We start from the raw sequence: 22,551 nt of genomic DNA on the forward strand, positions 1-22,551 counted from the left end.
AGATCATCCAGCACTGCGGAACCAACGTGGAACGCTCTGAAACACCGGATTCACTCTTACTGAACGCTTTCTCATCAGGGGTCTCATCTCCTCTCAGACTGAAGGGCGACAGTCAGAAACTCTATGACCTCCTCTTTCAGTCGGAGTGTGATTGGTTCCTACGAGCTTCACAGTTGTAAAAATACGGCACTTTTAACTCAGATGAATCTTTTTGAATCACCCTGTATTTGGAGTGAGGGGAAAATCGTGTCTTTTTGATTGTTCGGCCCACCATTCCTAACACACACAATGCAGCTCCAACACAAAACCATTCCAATTGCAACTTGTAGGTCAAGTGCAAAACTAAAGGAGCGAACTTCAAAGACCAAACATATGCGGGCTAATATTGGCCTTTTGGGGTAAGGGGACAAAAGGGCCTAAATGTGACCGCTCAGTTCATGAAACTGGACAATAATGTACTGCAGAATTCCCAAGATAAACTCTATCCTCCTGATCCGAATTCAGTGACGACATAACACACATGAGTGTTACAGAGCCTTAGCTGCAAAACAGCTTGCATTTCGCCTCAGCCGGTATATAAATTTACATTCAATGTTTAGTTGGAAACCGAAACAGTGGAAACAGGTGCACAGGAAGGCTTCCTCTGGTCAAGCTCGTCCGTTTTACTCTCTACTGGAGAGTAAAGAACTCAAAGAAAGAGTTTTTGTTCCATTTGCATGCAGCCCATACTTCTTCACCAGGCTGTACATTTACAGTATTATCTACGACTTTCGAGAGTGCGTATAAATGCAGTTCATTAGTCAGTGATGTTCTGTTTGCGTGCACTTAATTAGAAACTAGCCTTATACATATTATACACTTCTAGCTAATTAAGCACATAAAGATGCGTCATGTGAAACAAGAAGAATATCGGCACTTAATTCGATTATATTCGATAATATCGGCCCAAGGCGAACTGCCGTAGAGGCTTTCCATCATTCATTTAATTGACATGTAAGTAAAAGCTACCGGACGTGTGGTAGAATCTATTTTGAGGGGCTGCATCAGTTCAAACCGTGGGGTTAGAAAGCGTTTCACACCTGCCAGACTTGCTGCTGCGGCTTGACAATTCAATGCTGAATGACAGAAAACCTCCACAGAAGCTGCAGCTTTCATGACCGAGTTCACATAAAGTGGGATTTCACAGCCTTGGCCAGTTTTACGCTTTGACTCCAAAGTTGTATCAGCAGTGCGTTTACAGAGCCACTTCTCTTGGTCTTCAGATGTGACTGCAGAGAAATGACTTCATTTCCTGAGTGAGGGAGCGTTGTGGTCTGCTGTGAACTAAGCCGTTAAAAAGCATTTCACAGTTTTGTAACTCATTCAACGTTACAGGCTCTAAAATTAATAAGCAAAGCAAGATGTGACTCGACTCACTGAGCCGAGTCCACTTTAATAGGAAATTATAACCAAACCTGGGCTATTCGGTTCAGTTATGTGCGTCAAAAACAACAAAAAATAAATAAACAAATGAATAAATAAAAACTCAACCTACTTTATATAACAGCTGAACATTTCCAATTTTCCAGTCCCACCTTAAATGGTGCAGCAGTTCCATTCTAGCCTCAGGTGCCAGAACGGAACTGCTGCTCCATTTAAGGTGGAACGGGAGAATTCGAACAAGACCCCGGCGAACGGGACAGGAAACCTCATCTCTATATAAACGTTTATCTCTTTAAAACAGGCGTATAAGTCGAGAGTTTCTAAGTCCTGATAAGTGAAAGGTTCAGCTCACCTGCATCCCCGGCAGCCCGCCCTGGACCGGAGAGTGAGCCATGGCGACACTTCGGCACTTCTACCCCCAGAACTGGCCAGTAAGTCACTAACAACGGTCTCCACACGGGTACAGCACTCTCAAGCAGGGGGGCTGAAACACTCTCGCTCCTTAAAAGGGGCACAAACGACGTAAACAGCATCCACAGAGAGACGCGGCAGGTCCACCGGGATTCAGAGCGACCCCGCTACCGCACACACCCCTCCCCTCCTCGGGGAGCTGCCGGCCGAGCCTCGCTAGCTTTCACGCAGCCACCCGAGACTCGTTAGCCGCTTGTTTTACTCTAAAACAACGACATCACAGTCAGACACCGAGAAGGAAAGAAACGGCTCGATCCTTGGACAAAAACACCGCGTGTAAAGAAACTCCAGGAGCCGCCGAGACGCTCGTCTAACGGTTCCGGGAAGCTTTTCTTCGGGCGCGTATGCGGTTTAGCTTAGCTGGCCCCAGAACATCGCCGCAGCGCGCTTGAACGGCCGGACCGCGCTGTGTTCGGCGCCCGCGCAGCCTGCGAGCTACACCGCGACCACCCCGACGGCACCGAGAGGGGAAAACACCGCGCGTTTCGAGTCAAATCACAAATGTTGACATCCTCACTTCACTTTCCAGCTCGCCGCCATCTTGTCAGCGCTGTCATTGGGGCATCAGGGCGGGGCGCGAGGGGCGCGAGGGGCGCGAGGACCCTCCTCAGCGCGCTATCGTTTATTTTATTTTAGTTCATTTTTCTTATTTATTTATTTATTTATTTATTGGAATGTAATTATTTAAATATTCCATTTTAAGCTACACTGACATTTTTATTGTTGTTGTTGTTGATTACAGGGCTTAACGTGTTATGGTTCATATTCTTCATGCACTCCTGACTTCAACAAAAGCTACAGACCTGTGTTTTATTATTTTTATTTTAACTTGTTCCATTTTATTTTATTTCATTGTTGTTCTTATTTATTTATTTATTTAAGCCTGCATATGGGGATGGATGCGGGGGGTGTTGAGGGGGGTCAGCAGTGAGTTAACACGTATTTTTATTCAGGCTTAAAATCAAAGTTTGTCATGTTTATCATTTAATTTTTCATGACACAGCTTGACTTTTTTTCCATTATTATTAAAAATAGTGATATTCATATTAATCATTTAATTTTAGTTTTGGTCGTTTCATTGTTATTAATTTTATTGTTGTGGCACTGATATTTTATGGCTGCATTTTGTTCTTCATATACTTGTGACTTTGAAAAATTCCCTGAGGCGGATCGGTCCCCATTCATTCATTCATTCATTCATTCATTCATTCATTCATTTAATGTCCACATTTCCACATGAAGGTCTGAAGGCAAGCTGAGTTGCCCCTGGGTGCAGCTCCAGCACCCTCCAGCACCCTGCGACCCTGACGGAGAAGCGGCTTAGAAAATGGATGGATGGAAGGATGGATGGAAGGATGGATGGAAGGATGGATGGATGGATGGATGGATGGATGGGTCTGAAGGCCTCTCAGGACACCGGCGTTTAATCCCTGTTCACTTTGCTTTATTGCAGTTAGTCGATACCGAATGAACGGACTCCGGGACTGCAGCGCCACCCCGTGTTCAAACTGTGCTAGCACACGTTCTACAATATTGTACAGATGTTTTTCTACATGTTGAACACTAGATGGCGACTCTGCTCTACATTTCACAATGAAATGTGAGGGGCCTCTGTATGTCAGTAATGTACAGATCTATAGCCTGTTCTGTATCATGAGGACACTGGATATCAAACTGACAGTGACCTCCATCTACGGTGTCCAAAATTTCAAGTTAAAGTTCCCCGCTGACCTCTGTGAATTTACTAGGCCCAAATAGGCTATTGATGGAAACACGAAGAGCCATCGGGAGTACGAGCCACTCAAGGCTGCGTGAAGGGAGGGAGAGTGTTTAAATACAGTTTATAGCAGTGCTTAAAGGTTTTACATTTTCACACATCTGCACACAGACTAGATCGCACTAACTGTCAGTTAAGAAGGAAAAGCTGGCTGGTTTCATGCTCTGACCTTAAGCTTCCCTCATGAATGAGTCTCATACATTGAAATGGCTTCATTTTCGAATTTCAGGACCTGCTGTTTGTATGTGTTTGAATCTTCAGCTCACTACATCACTTTAAACGCGTGAATGAGACCTGGGCCTGATATGCCGAGCAAGTTTGTCTAAGTGTGTGGGTTGAATTCATCCTTATCGCTCCCATCTCTATTTACTGGACTGCTCGGCTGAGCCATGCCACCTAAGGCATCAGACGGCGTCTGGAGCCGGGCCGTATGCTGCGAATAAAAACCTCTCGTAATCCTCAAACACTCTCAAATTCCTCCAGAGGGCCTCTTCATCTCAAATCTGCTCAATTTTCTTCAAACGGGCTCTTGGCCCCCCTGCACCCCCGTGAAAACTGGGTGGATATTTAGTGATGGATGGGCGGTCAAGCTTTGCTTCAAGTGTACCCACTCTCTTTCTCTCTCTCTCTCTCTCTCTCTCTCTCTCTCTCTCTCTCTCTCTCTCTCTCTCTCTCTCTCTCTCTCTCTTGCTCTCTCTCTCTCTTGCTTGCTCTCTCTCTCTCTCTCTCTCTCTCTCTCTCCTCCCACCTCCCCCCATCCCACTCACACGTCTGAAGCCCAGGCCTGTAAATATGGGTCTTCACAGAGTGATGATAAAATGCAGAGTTTTTCCTCTGGTTGGGATGACCTGTCAATCATGGCCTGTGTTTACTCATTGATTCCCTGGGTGCTCCTTATCTTCATAGGCTATACCTCTATGTGCTTCTCTCTCTCTCTCTCTCTCTCTCTCTCTCTCTCTCTCTCTCTCTACCATATGCATCAGTACACACAATGACTATTGTAATTAAGGCTGAAAGGACACAGTTTGTTTTTAAATGTACATCAGCAGGACCTCCTCGACCTGTTTTGGGCTGCAACCTCACGAAGGGCGGTCATATATTACTTACTGTCCTGTTCAAAACTATCCTTCATTTATTTACTTTCCAGTCAAAACAGTTATTCATTTTTCAGGATTGAGGAAAAAACAGGCAGCTCATCGCTGCTAAGCCTCGGTTACTTTACAGGAGAAGCAAAAGTAAACTTTACGCTCAGTGTGAGTCAGTGGAACCAGATTTTTTTCAAAGTCAAGTTGAGCTGTTTCTTTTGGTCCATTCATCATGAAATACACACACAATGTAAACGGCGCGATGTGTGTGTGTGTGTGTGTGTGTGTGTAAATGGCAATAGGCATTCAGTGATGAGGTCTGGACTCTGGGATGGACAGTCTATTGTTCTGAGGACACCAGCAGCTTCTTTGTTTGATGTGTCCGTCTCCTTTTCTCAGTGAGGTTCTTCTTGATCAGCTACACGTCCTTTCAGACCCACAGCACTGAGTGGTCTTCTCACAGTGGAAGGATGGACAGAAACACCTGTGGATGTTTTCAGATCTGGAGCAGCTTGATGTTCTCCTCTGCCTGTCTGATGGTGACAGTTTTGGTGTCTACCAGGCCTCGCACAGCCAATTTGGTGAATAGTTAGTAATATTTAAATCCACATTTTATAAATTATTGTTGTATTTTGTCATAAAATAACAAAAAAAACTGATTTTTGAGTTTTTATGTTTATGTATAACACATCTATGAAATATGTGTAGCGATGGCAAATCACTGAAATCACTGAAAAAGGGAAGTTGAGTGTCATCTCTTCTCTCTTCTCCTCTCCTCTCCTCTTCTCTCTTCTCCTCTCCTCTCCTCTTTTTTGGTTCTCTTTTCTCCTCCTCTTTTCTCTTCTCTCCTCTTCTACTCTCTCCTCTTCACTTCTGTTCTCTTCTCTTTCCTCTTCTCTCATCTCCTCTTTCCTCTTCTCCTCTCCTCTTTTCTTTTCTTCTCTTCTCTTGTCTCCTCTCCTCTTCTCTTCTCTTCTCTTCTCTTCTCTCTCCTCTTCCCTTTCTTCTCTTCTCCTCTCTCCTCTTCTCTCTTTTTTGCTTCTCTTCTCCTCTTTTCTCTTCTTTCCTCTCCTCTTCTCCTCGCTCCTCTTCTCTTCACTTCTGTTCTCTTTTCTTCTCTCCTCTCCTCTCCTCTCTTCTCTCTTCTCTTTGTTCTCTTCTCTCTCCTTTGTTCTCTTCTTTTTTTTCTCTTCTCCTCTCTTTTATTTTCTTCTCTTCTCTTTTCTCACCATTCTTTTCCTCTTCTACTGTAAAACTTCATCATTCCAATCAAATGATTAACCCTTCATAACTGTAGATTCATATTTATCTCATATGTATGTGTGTGTGTGTGTGTGTGTGTGTGTGTGTGTGTGTGTGTGTGTGTGTGTGTGTGCGCGTCTGTGCGTGTGGTGGTCACACGCGTCTGTGTCTGTGTTTGAGATAACGTCCTGTGCTGCGCTGGCCAATGAATCATTGTGCAGCTATGTGGAGGGTCCAGAATGTTGGAGTAATTAACAGTAATGCGTGTGAGTGGAAGCAGCAGCAGGCAGGAGCACTTTAATTAGCTGATGTATTGAAGGGCTGGGCAGCGTATGGAATAAGAGGTGATGAATGGGCTCTGATGGCTGGAGTTGCTAAAGACTGTCAGAGTAAAATCAGCCTGTCTGACAGGAAACAACAGTGTTTTACACAGGACCAAATGCAGAACGCTGCTGAGTCTAGAACTATAGATGGGCTGCCCACAGTCTGAAAAGGCTGCTCAATTAAAACATGGATATATTAAAGGTGACTGCACTGCTTTAGTGTACTCTGCTAAATGTGCGTTTAACCGATTAAAATGAGCAGATTGTGCTGGTGCTGTCTGATTTTCTTACTATCTCTGTATAAAATGACGCATCATTTGTAAAATACGGCTTTCCATATATGAAAAATGTGTGAAGTGGAGTAAAACCGCTGGCATGCAAATAGTGCTGCTACTTTGCTGTGGTATTTTGATGCACTAACATTGTTACAAAAGGCCAACTGTAATTCCAGCCTCCCCCTGCATCATCAGTCACGACCAGAGCGGCACGGTTTAATTAAGCTCTCAGAGCAACACTGTGAGAGGAGCACTTAAATCCAGACTACACAGCACACTGCCATAGACCTCCACCATCCCTGCAGGGAGAGAGATGCCTGCTGGGTAATGTAGTTTACCAATTATGCTGAGGGATAATTGGTGTTTAGCTTGGTGTTTAGTTCCTGTGAAACCAGTGACTTTTGCTGGTAGTTGTCATGTGAATGGGCTACAGACTACATTTCCAAAGGCGTTCCCAAAGTTTTTCTGAATGTTTTTTCGAAATGTTTCTCAGTTTGTTCCAAGAGACTCTCCCAATGGTTGTCTTGGAAGGTTATCCAGTTTTCATGGGGTTTTCCCAAGAATACATGTCCTAAATATTTTCCAGTGGTTTGAGCAATACTTTTCCAGTGGTCTTCCCAATTGTTGTTGTGAGAAGTTATTCAGTTGTTTTCCAGTGGTTTTCCAGTGGTTTTCCAGTTGCTTCCCAGTGGCTTTCCGAAAAGAGGTTTCCCAGTGGATTTCCAAAATATGATCCCATGCCATGGGAATCATTGCCATGATTTAGTTTTATTCCATTCAATGTTCTATAGAAATGTATATATCATGGTGTACAATGGTATCCCAATGCAATATTGTCCGAGTGCTATCTTTGTGCAATATTGCTTCCCAGTGGCTAGCACAAGAGGTTGCCAGTGGAATTCCTAAATGTTTTCCAATGTTTTGATCAATCATTTCCAAAATGTTTCCTAATGATTTTTCCAGTGGTTTACCTAATTGGCCCTCAGTGATTTTCCCAACATCTTTATTGCTAAGACTCCAATTTCATTCAGTTTTACTGGCATGGGAGTTTTATATAATTTTCCAAAGCAGAACTTTGAGCCCTACAGTGTCTGGAGGAGCATGATGAAGAAATACTACAAAGAAGTAAGATAAAGACCAAATACTCCACAGTGGAACTTGGAAAAAAAAGCATCACAATATTACAAAACAAGTTTATTAAGGTGACTATTTGGGTTGGACATGGACTTTTAAACACATTACATATTGCCTCTTATCTCCTACAGCTGAATGAGAATCAATAATAATTGATCATTGGTGCCATTTTTAAGTTGCATCCTTTCACTGAGATGATGCATCATTTTTGTTCTCGCTGCAAATTAATATACTTGATAAACCCTGTGCTCAAAATTGATGACTGGGCCAATTTACTATTTAAATTCACCAGGTATGTGTTCCTTTAATGAATCTAATCAATTAAGTTCAATGAATCTTCACCAGCCCTGAAGAATCAATCACCTCTATATAGGGCAAATTCACTGTGTGTGTGTGTGTGTGTGTGTATGTGAGACACTCAACGACATTTCCTAAGAATGATGAAGTACAACCATAACGTGAGATATGAATGTAAAGAGACACATCCAGCTGTAAAATGAGACACATGCCAACCTTCATAAGTGGATTATCTAAGGTTATTATGTGTTTACATAATGTTTTAATCTGTTAAACTTTATAACCACCTTTCACCACTAAAGCTCCACCATCACTCATTTAAAGGATAATTTTTATTCCACATGCAAAAGTCAAACAGAGCCTCTCAGCTCTTCAATTTCCAGTCAAAATGGCCATTAAGTAGGTGAATCCTCTTCCATAACGAAGGAGAAGGACAAAGAAAAGTAAGTTTAGAAACCATATAAGACCTGGCAGACACCAAAACTGTGACGCTCAGATCTTCTTCGAGAGAAACTCAGGCTCCACTCTTACTTCAGAGCTGAAAACATCCACAGGTGTTTCTGTCCTATGAGTCTGAAAGGATGTGGAGCTGTCAAGAAGCCGTTACTGAGAAAAAGAAGCCGGCAAAAAAGAACAAATAAGCTGCTGGTGTTCTCACAATAAAGGACTGACCACCTCAGAGTCCAGACCTCAGCTTCACTGAATGTTCCCTAGATTATTTGGATTGTGAAACAGAAAATGCAACCAACTTCTAGGACTGAACTTTGGAGGTGTGGAAAAACATCCCTGCAGATTTCTTTGAGAAGCTGAATGTAACGTTGGGGAGCGAGGAGGCGGACACATATGCGGAGATAAGCAAAGGGCAAATCCAGGGTCATGGTCAGAACGGTCCAGGTTCAAATAGCCAAGACGAGGAGATCGGGGAACAGACATAATGAGAAACACACCAAACAAATCCAAAACATCAAACATCCAAACAAAGACCAGCAAACACAGGGTGTATATACAAACCAGGATAACGAGGGACAGGTGGAAACACAGGTGGAGACAATCAGGGGTGGAGCCATGAAACAAGAGGGCAGGACTGAAAACCAAAACAGAAGCACATGGACAGGACTGGGAAGTAAACAACAACAGCACATGGACAGGACTGGGAAGTAAACAACAACAGCACATGGACAGGACTGGGAGGGGCCAATCATGACACTGAAAGTAAGTCTCCTCAAAAGAATGGAAGCTGGAATAAAGGCGAAGAGTGAACACACAACACACTGAGAGAACGAATATTATATTTAGCTGTTGAAGCTTCTGTGGAACTTGACACTGAAAAATGAATAACATACTAAACGTCCATTTCGACTGAAAATTAAACAAATGAACGCTTAAATACATTATTACTAAAACTAAAAGAGCAACAGTTATTAATGTTGTAGGAATCATTTCATTTCTTTTCTTCTTTATGTGTAATTTGGGATTTTCGTTTTTGGGTCTAAGATTAAGATCCATCCATCCATCCATTTTCTAAGCCGCTTCTCCGTCAGGGTCGCGGGGGGGTGCTGGAGCCTATCCCAGCGGTCATCGGGCGGAAGGCAGGATACACCCTGGACAGGTCGTAAGTTTAAGATTAAGATTAAAATGGTCACTTAATCTTATTTTTTTAAAAAGGAAGAAGGGGGCAGTCATGGGCTGGAGGTTAGTTCGATCACCAGTCAGGTCACCAGTTCGATCTTCTGAGCCGACTGAGGTGTCCTTGAGCAAGACACCTAATCCCCAACTGCTCTCCGGGTGCTGCAGACAGGGCTGCCCACCGCTCCGGGCAAGTGTGCTCACTTCTATGTCTGTCTCCACTAGTGATGGGTTAAATGCGGAGGTGAAATTTCCCCGTTGTGGGACTAATAAGGGTCACTTAATCTTAATTTTACCAGGCTAGAGTGACCTCATTTTATCCAAAGATGACAGCTGATTCCAAACTTTTGACGGTAGCGTATGCACTGTGGGTGGTATGTGTGACTGGGCCGCAGTGGTCTGAGCTCTGTTCTGTAGCATACTGATGGAGGGGGGAGGCTGACTGAAGGCAGCACGGGTAAACACTGAGACTTATTCCCTCTGGCTCATCATTTATTGGCGACACGAGGAGAGATTGTGTTTGCTTTGGTTCTGCGAGACTGTCCATTACAATGAAGCAGGATGAATCAGTGAGGTGAGGCTGTGCATAAAGCTTAGACGGCTGCATGGACAACACAGATCCATTTTTGGGAAACCATGTACATCTACATTGAACATCCACTCAGTGGCCACTTTATTAGAAATAACGTCTTTATAGATGCATGTTTTCCAGGTTAAATCAATGTAATGTTTTGACATTTTCCACTTTCATCACACATTACTTAAATTTTTTAAGGTAACTGGTTTCATGATTTTTTAAAAGTATACTCAACTCATCCAGGCAGTGGTCATGTACTATTTGTCACCCACCCTTTACCCCATTTATCACTGGTCAGTTTCTTACCACACTACTGCTGTTATCCTGATACATCCTGATAGATCCTGACACTGACATGCTAGTGTGTTGCTGTTTTTTTACACATATCAGTGTCGCTGCTAGGTTGAGAGTGGTCCACCACCCAAAAAGATCAAACCACGAGCAGTTCTGTGGTCAGAAACTGACCACTGGTGAAAGGGTAGCGGATGGCCACCAGCATGATGGAGCTACACTCTGAAAAATACAGGTTCTTTGCATGATGCCATAGAGGAACCACACTTGGTTTCCTAAAGAACCTGTCAATGGACAGTTCTTTCAAGAATAATTTTTGTAAATGTGTATGTATAAGGAACTAATGTAATTCTAGGAAGCGCCATTAGATTGTTTACATTTTACATTTACATTTACAGCATTTAGCAGACGCTTTTATCCAGAGCGACTTAAAAGAAGTGCTTTGTCTATCTAGAGAATGTATCTTCGCTAGTTACCAGTAGGTTAGAGAGAGAAAGCCGGTCCTGAGCTCAGATACTGCTAGAAACAAAAAGTCACTGTTGATACGGAGAGAAAAAGGAACAGAGCCAAACACAGAACAGCGCAAAACATTACAGTACAATACAATACAATACAGTACAATATAGTACAGTACAATACAATACAGTACAATACAGTACAATACAATACAATACAGTACAATACAATATAATACATCCATCCATCCATCCATCCATCCATCCATCCATTTTCTAAGCCGCTTCTCCATCAGGGTCGCGGGGACAATATAATACAATACAATATATTACAATACAGTACAATACAACACAATGCAATATAATACAATACAATACAATACAATACTATACAGTACAATACAATACAATACAGTACAATACAATACAATACAATACAATACAATACAATACTATACAGTACAATACAATACAATACAATACAATACAATACAATACAGTACAATATAATACTATACAGTACAATACATTACAATAAACAGTGCAATACAATAAAATACAATATATAAGTGCAGCATGATATATTGCAATTCAATGCTGGTTTAAGTGCTGTGTAAAGAGATGAGTCTTCAGTCTACGTTTGAAGACAGCAAGAGACTGCTGTACAGACAGCCAGTGGGAGCTCATTCCACCACCTGGGTTCCAGTACGGAGAACATTCTTGAAGCTTGTCTTCCACGCGCCTTGAAGGGTGGCGGGTCAAGCCGAGCTGTAGTCGAACAGTAGTACAGTTCCAGATTTCACCACTGCCATCAAGTCGGTAGGGGCTGGTCCATTTTTGGCTTTGTAGGCCAGCATTAGGGTTTTAAATCTGATGCAGCTACAGGAAGCCAGTGAAGGGAGCGCAGCAGTGGGGTGTTGTGGCTGAACTTGGGCAGATTGAAGACGAGCCGAGCTGCCGCATTCTGGATGAGTTGCAGAGGCTTGATGGTCTGCACGGGAAGACCATCCAAGAGCGAGCTGCAGTAGTCAAGCCTTGAGATGACCAGAGACTGCACTAGCACCTGGGTGGCCTCTCAGGTGAGGAAGGGTCGGATCCTACAGATCCTACAGATTGTTATAGTACCTTTACATTATAAGAAGGTTCTTCAAACCTTTAAAAGGTTCTTCAGACTCACAGATGTAGTTCTGTTAGTTTAGGGAGTTAAAAGTGGTTATTTGATGGCATCACACAAAGAACAGTGTAGCACCTTTGATTGTTCTAATAAGTGGCCAATGAGCATTTTTTAATTGATTACAAACATGTGGTTTCATCTCTAGTTAGAGTGGAATTCCTCTGATTTGAGACATGAACAAAGTCATTCAGAGTGATTTGATGTGAACAGGTGCTTTGCAGTGAAACTCACCGACTCCAACACAGACACAGACTAACCGGTTTGTTTATAATGATGGTGATGGGAGGTCATCTACAGTGAAAATTAAAGAAATAAGTTTTCTACTGTGACTATTTTGCCTTATAACAAGCTGTAAACAACATGTACAACTCTCCACCATGCACATATTTTTTAAAAATACACTTACCGGCCACTTTATTAGGTACAAAGTAAAAGGTTGGACCCACTTTGGCCTTCAGAACTGTCTTAATTCTTCATGGCAGACTTTCAACAAGGTGTTGGAAACGTTCCTCAGAGATCCTGGTTGGTTATTTGAGTTCCTGTTGCCTTTCTATTATCTGGAACCAGTCTGCCCGTTCTCCTCTGACCTCTCACATCAACAAGGCATTTTCGTCCACACAACTGACCGCTCACTGGATATTTCCTCTTTTTCGGACCGTTCTCTGTAAACCCTAGAGATGGTTGTGTGTGAAAATCCCAGCAGATCAGCAGTTTCTGAAATACTCAGACCAACCCGTCTGGCACCAACAACCACGCCACGTTCAAAGCCCCTTAAATCCCCTTTCTTCCCCGTAAGACGCCTGGTTCCTATCAGCTCCACTGTAAACAACTGTGACTTGGTCAGTTTCTCTGGAATGAAGCATTTCACACCAAAACACACCCCTTACAAAAAAGTAGTTTATTCAAGTGTGTTATTAGTACAATTCTTTTAAACTAAAAATATGTCAGTATGCTTTCAGTGTACTTTTATGTATTTATCAGAGATATACAGTGGAGAGCACTGTCACCTCACAGCCAGAAAGGCCTGGGTTCAGTTCCCCGGTCGGGTGACCAGGCTATATAGTTTGCATGTGTCTGCATTACGTGTGGTACATTTCAAAGTCTACTTTTATAAACTAAAAAGAGGGCCAATTTAGTAAAGTAGTGAAATCGTACACATACAAGTATATTATAAGCACTTGATATTAGTATACTTACTACATAAAGTATACTTGGGAAATATACTTCAACTTTACTTCAGTTTACTGAAGAAAATGAACTTTTTTGTAAGGGTCTGAATGATTTTGTTTGCCGTCTTAATGATTTAACTTTGACAACATAAAAAAAAAAAAAAAAAAAAAAAACAGAATTCCCCTTTAATGAACAGTCAGTCTGGAGACTTGACCATGTATATTTTTGCTGAAATTAAAGGGGAATTACAACATTTTTTCAAACTTTCTACATAATCTTTAACATGTAAGTCAATCAGAGTGGTTTGATGTGAAATGTACCATTTTAAAGAAACTTGCTCAGGAGCCGTAATTGTTTACTGTAGTTATGATTGGAACCAGGTGCTAGAAGAGCTTAATGCCTTTAAAATCTGTCTCCCAGACGGTTATAGCATTAGAAGGGATATGAATATGCTGCCTGATGCATGAGACATTGTTTAATGATGGTTTTGGGTTAAACATTTGGCTTACAATGATTTTTTAAAAATTCCTTCATGCCAGAAAGGTACATCCATGGTGTTGCAGGCAAAAATGTCCCCAAAGAAATTTTCTTTAGTATATACCACTATTGTACCATTAACAGCATCACATATAAATACACATAATACAAGTGATTTTTTAATACAAGTCATTTTGGATAGTGGCTATGTGTTGTAGGCATAGTGACCTCTGGTTCCTATCACCACTATAAACATTCAATTATAATATCTCATATTATGAGAGCTTCTTAGTATCTCATAATTATGAGATGGCAAGTCAAAATGATGAGATTATAATTAAGACATGTGAAGTATCTCGTTAATATTAGACATATTATGAGACATAAGTCATAATTATGACACATATAAATACGTGCATAAGTATTTGGGTTCACTGGTCATTTTGGACAGTAAATAACGTGGATATATTTGTGTTGGTGACCGCTGGTTCCCATCACCACTGTGAAGAAATCTGAGTCAGTTTCTCTGCAATGAACCACTTCACGTCAAACCACTCCCACTCTGAATGACTGTCTGCATCTCAACGTTTGCTGTGATTTTGAAAAATTGGTGGAGTTCCTCTTTTTCTTGATCCAATTAAAAGGACAAACTCAAAAAGCCTTCAAAAAGCACAATTCAGAATCTCTCTTTTCTGGAGCTCGCTAAAGAGGGAGCGTGCCGTCCTCAGTCAACTCAAATCTGACAGAATGTAAAGACGGATTTATGCAAAGGGAATGGCTGAAATATGCTTAACCCCCGAATCAAATAATCAATAAATCTGGCCAAGCAGGGAGGAGAGAGATAGAGAAAGCAGGAGAGGACGCATGAAAGGCAGAGATAGAGCTGCAGCTGCTGGAAAGAGGAGAGAGTGTTTGGTAATCTCTTTATGCACCAATCTTTATCTCCACTCCATCTCAGGCATGAGCTCAGGCCTCACGCTGTATAGGCTGCCCGTCTTCAGCTACATTATAGGTGATGGTGAAGAGAAAATGACAAAGCAAATGACATGTTTAGTGTTAAATATGAAATCAGTGAAATCAGGGTATCCATTCATACAGTTCATTGTTAGTGGCCTATATTCGTCAAGGCAGGGAGAGCAAATGGAAAAGAATAGCTAATTGTAGGTTTCACCTCATTAATGGTGTAATTAAGGTAATTAGTAGCACCCTCTGGTGGAAGTTAATTGAATGCCTTAACTGCATGTAGAGTGCGTTTAAAATCTCTAGGGGGAATTCTTATGTTTTCTCACCCAGGCCTTCACTGGGGTTTTCCACAATGGAAGTGGAATCTCCCACCATCAGTACAGTGACCTCTTCAGCTGTTTGTGCTTTGTACATGTAGAAATAACATTGAAAATGCTGACATTGCAAATGAGAAAGGTGCAGACATTTTAGCAACGGAAGTGACAAAAAAGGACAAAATGACAAGTTATTTTATGTATGTGAGTCAAAAGATTATCCACTTCAGAGTCTGTAGAAGGGGATAATACACTTTACGATCAAAGAACTATCTCAAAATAGTGAGACGGTGAGATCTCCTAAGTATGGCTCAGTGTCTCATAATTACTACTTGTATCTCATAATTATGACTTGCTATCTCATACTAAAGAGATACTTAAAATAATCATAATTATGGCTTATAATTTCATAACTATGATGTGCTATCTCATGATAATGAGCTTGTATCTCACAGTTTTGACTTCGTATCTCATAATTACTACTTGCACCTTATAAGTACGATTTGCCATCTCATAATTACAAGATACTAAGAAACTTTCTCCATATTACAAGATCTCATTATAATAAGAAGGTTTTTCATAATTACGACTTAGTGTTTCATAATAATGACATAATCATGAGAAGACATTATCATTATTATGAGATAGTATGTCATTATTATTATGAGATAGTAAGTCATTGTTATGAGACGTTGCGTCTAATTATGAGCTAGTAAGTCATTATCATGAGATACTGTCATAGTTATAAGAAACCTCATGATAACGAGATACTAAGTCATTATAACGAGATCTTAAGCGATAATCATGACATAATCATACTTTGTCATTAGTAAGACATACTTTATGGCCTGCAGCCGTTACTGAGAGATGTGAAGCTGCTCAGGCTGGCAGTGTGCAAACTGGAGCTGGTGGAAAAAACGATCTTCATCATTTTGTTCACACTCAAAGCCAGATACAGACATAAATCATGAACATGGCAGTCGTGTATGTTAGTATACAGGGAAGTTTCATGTAGAACTTTGGTCATTTCTCGTGTAAATAGCTGTTGTATCCATGTTACAATGAAGCTGTTTTTTCTGTTATGTTCATGTTAGCACCAAGCTAACAGTGGTTTATGCTCATGTTTGATGGTAAATTCAGCTTAAATATGAACATTTCAAACTTGTAACAGCCAAGTTAAAATTTTTTTTTTGCACATTAGAGTTTTACAGCGACTCAGTAAATATCTAACCTTAAAGCCTGTTTCTTAGCCTTTTAGCTTTTAGCATATTTATCTGCAGAGCTAACAGGCTGCTCTAGAGAGGGCAGACTAAAGCACAGTTATGCAGAATATAAAGTGTAGGAGCTACAGACAAATGGTATATATGACTTGCATAATTCATAGGAGATAATAAAGGGCTGTTGGTTAATTATATGCATTATTTTGGCAATGAATCTGATGATTGCAATAGCTAAACACTGACCTGAACCTTCTTTTTGAGCATGTGTGATGTTAACATTCCACGAAACCTGACCTGACACCTCTGACATTTTAATTCTAAAAACGACAGTGATTAAATAAGGCAATAGGATGGTGCACATAGACTCAATGGACTATAAGCATTAGTAAGCCCTTAGGGTTGGACCACAGGAGAAAGGCCTTATGCCTATAAAGAAGGGAACGAATGCTTCCTCACAGTGGGCCGTGCTGGGATGTGACTGATCTCCAGGTGAGAGTCAAATGTCTCATAAGATTGAGACTGAAGGAGGTCTTAGCCAAGCTAAAGGCTGACTGTGAGTGAGTTCATTTACATCCCAGTAGGCAACTCTGGGCTCCCCTCAGAAGAAACCCTTAAATGAGGAAGACTAGGCCTTGGTTTGAGGGGGATTCGAGAGTAATGCAGTGAAGTGATCGGTACAGTACGGGCATAAAAAATGAAAGATGTGTGGAGCTAAAGATATAATACATTTAAACTTCTTAACTTGTGGGTATTGATTTTAAGGAGCAATATGTGAGATGACATAACCTGCCAAATTCATATGCCATACTCCAAACAAATAGAGGGCAACATATTACCAGAAAGTTGTAGTGTCCACCCTGATCAAATGAAACAAGAAAATGCACAGTCCCTCCTCAAACATATTAACACTTTCAGTAACTTTAAACAGTTAGTTACCTTCATAAACTATCACTAAATAGCCAGTGTTAGCATTAAGAGCTGTTTAGTTACCAGTCTAGGAGAAATGTTGCAAGTTCAGCATCAAACTTCATCCCTTTACTCACCGAGAGCAGCAGTGGAAAGCAGTACACTTGTTTTTTCTTCTATTTATGTCGTCTCTTTTCTTTGCTGCGTGGTTTCTTGCTGGGAGCAGGCAGCAGTTGTGATAATGGACACTTGCCAAGAGCTTCAGCTTTTGTTGCATTACTGTTCTGGTCTATAATAAGCCACTTTGATTGAAAAGAGGTTCGAATACGCCTTTCAGGACAGTGCTAGTTCTCCATCCTCTCATGTTGGACTGATGGCAGATTGATGCTACAGTAACTCACTATTGTCTCTTGAGGTACAAAGTGGTGTTAGGGACCGGCTAGGACTCGCCTGGTTAGTATGCCATATTCAGTGCATCTCTGCAACACGATACACATATAATGTCAAAACTGTCATTCCAAATTTTTGTATATTTTTGGAATGTTTTAAATTAAGAAACTAAGAATTCCATCATCCTCCGTTTTTCAAAATTTCTGTGTAAGTCAATCTTGAGATATGAACAAAGGGAAAAAACTTACCAAATAAAATTTCTTTAAAGTTGTGGTGATGGGAACCAGGGGTGATGTTTAAAAGACAATTGTAGTCAAGTTTTTATATGTAATAGATTTAGATTCAGATTTTAGAAATTTGTCTTATGCCAAAACCTTTGTCTCAAAATTACTGTAAAACAGCATCTCGAGCATCAGCATCTTACTGTACGGCTTAACCTGGCAGAGCATTTATTTGATGATCATTTAAAAATGTCTTTTCATCACAATCAATCCACATCTCCAGACTTTTGGCCAGAGACACCGGTGTAATGGACAGCCACCATGTCAAGGTCTCTATGCTCCGGTTTGTCTTTTTTCTTGTTTCTCGTATCAATTCATCAGTCCTAGATTTACACCGGTGAGCATTTATGAGATGCTGCCCCCTCCTCCTATCTGCCACAGATGGACTTGCTACAGCCTCTTATTGAGATCCTCTGCTTGAGCTGTGATAAGGCTTTTTCTGCTTTGTAGTCGAATCAATACAGACATCAAAAGCCCAAAAGTGCACAGGCCTCCCATTCCTAATTCTCAGCCTGCGGAGGAGACCTCAGATTGAGCCTTAGAAGGATCTCTGAATGGATGCCCAGAATAAGCATGGGTCAACGTGTAATGTGTCTCATGATACACAATAGTGCAAATATTCTCTGCAGTTTTTAAAGTAAAAACCAAAAAAGTGCCTTAAAATAAGGATGTGATACAGAATTTCTGGGCTAATAACGGTAACCAATAATGAACACTTTGTTCTAGGCAATACCTGCCGATGCCAATAACTGACCTTGATGTTTTGCATAAAGATTTCACACTATAATCCATACATGAAGTAAACCTATGCATGAATCAGAATCAGAATCATTATTAGCTCAGTATAAGCTGCAGGTGCCAACATAAACTCCAATAAAAAGGAATATAAAAGATATGGGACGGGTGTTAAAAGGTTTTTTTTAATGTGTATAATTCAATGATTGAGATGTAAACAAAGTCATTTCGAGTGTTTTAATGTGAAATGTACTGGAGAGAAACTTACAGGGTCAGACATACAGTCTCCATTCAAACGTCATTTAAATCCACAGAAACAGAGAGTAAAGCTACACCAGCTGTTTGCAGCTCCATAAGGGGGGAGACTGTTTGTCTCTCGGCTGATAGCATTAGCTAAAGTTACCTAAAGGCCAGCGTTGTTCACATCTGTGTTAATTGGCTGATGTCGTTTCCCTCCTATGATGAGTTTTTCTCCTGTTTTTGCAACACCATGGGATCCTATACCCACCCTAGAGTGAAGAGCCGATGGGCTTCTGTGCTTTAAGATGCTTTGAGAGACTCTCCAGAATAGGTAGAGGGGTTGTTTATGAGAAAAGAGATATGAGACATGCGCGTCAGGAAAGCACAAACTAGAATGCTTTACCACCAGTTTAAGTGGGACCAGGAGTTTGGGGGAAACTTTGTTGAGGTAAAATCTTTTCTCTTCCAAATTAAGGAGAGTGATTGTAGCCATCTATCACCTCTAGTTACGTTCAGGTGGAGCAGCGAAGCCAGAAATTCACTCCCAAATATGGTGGCCGCAACGGAAAAACCATGTGACTGAAGTCCTAAAATATAGATCCATCAACTGATGGTCTTACACAGAACCCTTTTTCGAAAAGGCTTCGTCTTCTGTAGGAAGCTCGACATCATAACAATAGAAGGACCCTTTTTCCATTCATTTCCTTTATGACTGTGGTACATGAAACCACACGGATATATCATATGGAATCACATTTTCCCGTTTATCAGCCAAGAACATAATAAGCCATCAATATATTGCGTGCCACTGCCTCAGCAGCACTGGGATGTCCAGAATGAGCATGGGTCATCATGTAATGTGTGGCATTATGCACACTGGCCCCATGGTTTTTAAAGTACAAACGTCCTGTCCATGTGATGGCCTGGGCTGAAAAATCGGGATGTTTTGCAGCATATTTTTCTTTGGCAGTCGTCGCCAGGCTCTCTCTCGAGGGTCAATTGTTTGTTTACGCTTGGCAGACGGTCTTATTAACAAAGATGACCTTATTATAGAACGTGACCACTTAAATTCCACTCACATTTCAAAGCTTCATTCCCCACCATTTAATTTCTCTGAGAGTAATTAACAGCATCCACTCGGCCATATTTCATTTGTATGTATCCATGGTAATAGCACACTCTCCATCCGCCTCCTCTCCACGTGAATTATGGGATGGATATTTATGTGTGGCATAGGCCGATTCATTTAGCCAGTGAAAGGGCCATTAACCGCCTCCTGCAGTCATACACAGTGGCAGATGGGCGGGTTCCGGCTATTGTTAGACGACTTGTGTCAGTCAATATGCAGACTAATGGGAGAGGAGGTGGGCGTGTCCACTTAAATGACCATCCAGTGAGGATGTCCTCCAATGGCTGCTCTTATATCAGGTATGGAAGGAAAATGTGATGTGATTTCAGATTCATATTGACTTTAACTGTATAGAGGCAGCTTCAAAATGATTGGAATTCTTGGTAAATGTGGTTTCGTGGTTTAGGTTAGTGGACTGGGACAGCATTTTCCCACTGAAGATCCAAAAACAACCCAGTTTTAGCTGTTTGGTGGAGGCACTCAGATTTAAATATCTCCTGCTATTTCATGGAGCTCATTAAGCTGTGCATCATAATAAGGTTCCCAGGGTCTTCGGAGGAAAAACAACCCGAAAACATCACAGATCTTCAGTATTTGATGCCAAAAAACTCCATTTTGTCTAATCAGAGTTCTCGTTACATAAGGGGGCTTCTTCTCACATGCCTTCTGAATACTTTGTTGGCTTTAAAAGGGTGTCTACTTGTGGTTTTGGAGACTTGATGACCACAAAAGGAAACAATTTTCTGCAAATCTCCAGCTGTGATCCTTCGAGAAAAGAAACATGCACCCTTTTCCAGGCAGGTTCACTACAGCTTTGGTTGTTTTAAACGTCTTATTCCTCTAAACTTAGAGATGAACATGTTTCGGTGTCTAGCGATTTTCTTAATGCTATTGCTTAATTCATCCAATTTGCTGGAACAAGCTGAATCCGGCACGTACTAGAGTGGGCATGTTTCAGTGGATCCGACACACTGTCCACCCTTTAAATGCATCTGTATGACAATCTGTAGAGATGTATCAAGAAAGAAATCATTATAATATTATGTCCAAATAACTCAATAACAAATAACAGAGAAATGGTAATAAAAACAACACTGACATGTGCCACTACTGCTGTCATTGCTCATTCCTCAAAAGATCTTAGTAACACTGAGTTAAACCAGGCTAGTGACCAGTAGCAGCGCTTGGATTGGATGGGCATGAAAAATTCAAAGATGGGCCAAAACCCGCAGTTCCACTACAGCAGCAGGTGGCTAAAGTGAAGTAGTAACCATAACCTTGAGTCATCTGCTATGCACTGACCTCAAAGCTTCAGCATATATTTCTGTAATGTTTTATGGTCTGCTTGGGTACTTTTGTGTTTTGCATAAGTCACGGTCATGATTCCAGTTGCATATTCGGCAGTGATGGTCGTGGAAAAGTTTTATTTCCCAGATCAAATTCTGATTGGTCACTATCAAAAACAGAAACTCAAGTTCATTTTTATATGTAAATGCAGCTTATTTAGACCAGCCAATCACACTGAGAACCAAAAACCGGAATACCAGAAACGGTTGCTTTGCTTAAAAACCTCCGTTTGTCTAAGATTACATTTTCTTTCTGGTTTGGAGGCAAGGTGGACATCATCCAGTCATCCAGTCATCCAGTCATCCAGTTGTGTGCAAAAGTCGGGGTGTCCTGGTCAAATCACACATTTTGTTGATTTCCTAAATAAATAAGTGGACACATCTTCTACTGAGAACACACTACTGCACATCATAATCACTGTTTATTTGCTAGTTTTAACGTATAGGAAAAAATAAAACATAACATGTGGCCTCTGCAAAGTTATGACACGTTTTATATTTGATGTTTTACTTTTTACAAGATGTTAAGCCCAACACATAAATAGAAATTGTATACAATTATGCAAATTTATAGGAACATTTCATATTCAGGTTTGTTCCCTGTATCTTCATGGCCAAAACACTCCCATGTAAAGAATATTATAATACAAAATATTGTAAAATATACATACATGTTTTTTTCCAGTGGTCTTGGCCTGGTCAGAGTGCAGATTTAAACCCAATAGAGAATATTTGGTCTCACATTGAACACAAACTATCTTGCCAATGGTTTTTCTGTTTGAAGCCATCAGTGCTGGGTGGAACAAAACTAACTGTTTTTTTTTCTTTTTCTTCTTACAAATTTACTCTCTAATAATTTGTTGTTAAGACCATTAAAAGCTTAGTGTTTCGTCATTTTGGGCTTCTGCCATTTTTGCATGAATCTGAAATAAAACAATCCTTTAATTAAAGCAATTCCTTCACCTAAGTGACCGCTTTTCATCTTTCTGTTAATTAAGAATGGGCTTTATTGTTCACAACTGCCAGCAAGTGCATCAGCAAAACTGATAACTCCCAATGCAAATAAACATGACTCTTATGTTTACGACTGTCATTAATATATTAATAGTAAAGGGAAATATTAAGTGTAGTAAGCAATGCAGCATCTCCAGTAAGACTGAATAGAAATGTTAATCGATACAGTCGTCGATGGTGCTGTTAGAATGTTTAAGAGAGTGGGGGGGGGGTTACT

The 22,551-nt window shown here is 40.9% G+C and overlaps 1 protein-coding gene across 1 annotated transcript in view; it reads right to left on the reverse strand.

The window, feature by feature from the left end:
* The window catches only part of stk24b (serine/threonine kinase 24b (STE20 homolog, yeast)), a 30,672-nt gene extending 28,224 nt beyond the window's left edge, over nt 1-2,448 (reverse strand). The window contains exon 1 of the mRNA XM_017683533.2: nt 1,775-2,448. Within this exon, the coding sequence (XP_017539022.1) occupies nt 1,775-1,816 (42 nt within the window). The 5' untranslated portion in view covers nt 1,817-2,448. The remainder of the gene's footprint in view (nt 1-1,774) is intronic.
* Nucleotides 2,449-22,551: the final 20,103 nt, after the last annotated feature.

The sequence above is a fragment of the Pygocentrus nattereri genome, chromosome 30, assembly GCF_015220715.1.
Source record: "Pygocentrus nattereri isolate fPygNat1 chromosome 30, fPygNat1.pri, whole genome shotgun sequence".
Taxonomy (NCBI): domain Eukaryota; kingdom Metazoa; phylum Chordata; class Actinopteri; order Characiformes; family Serrasalmidae; genus Pygocentrus; species Pygocentrus nattereri.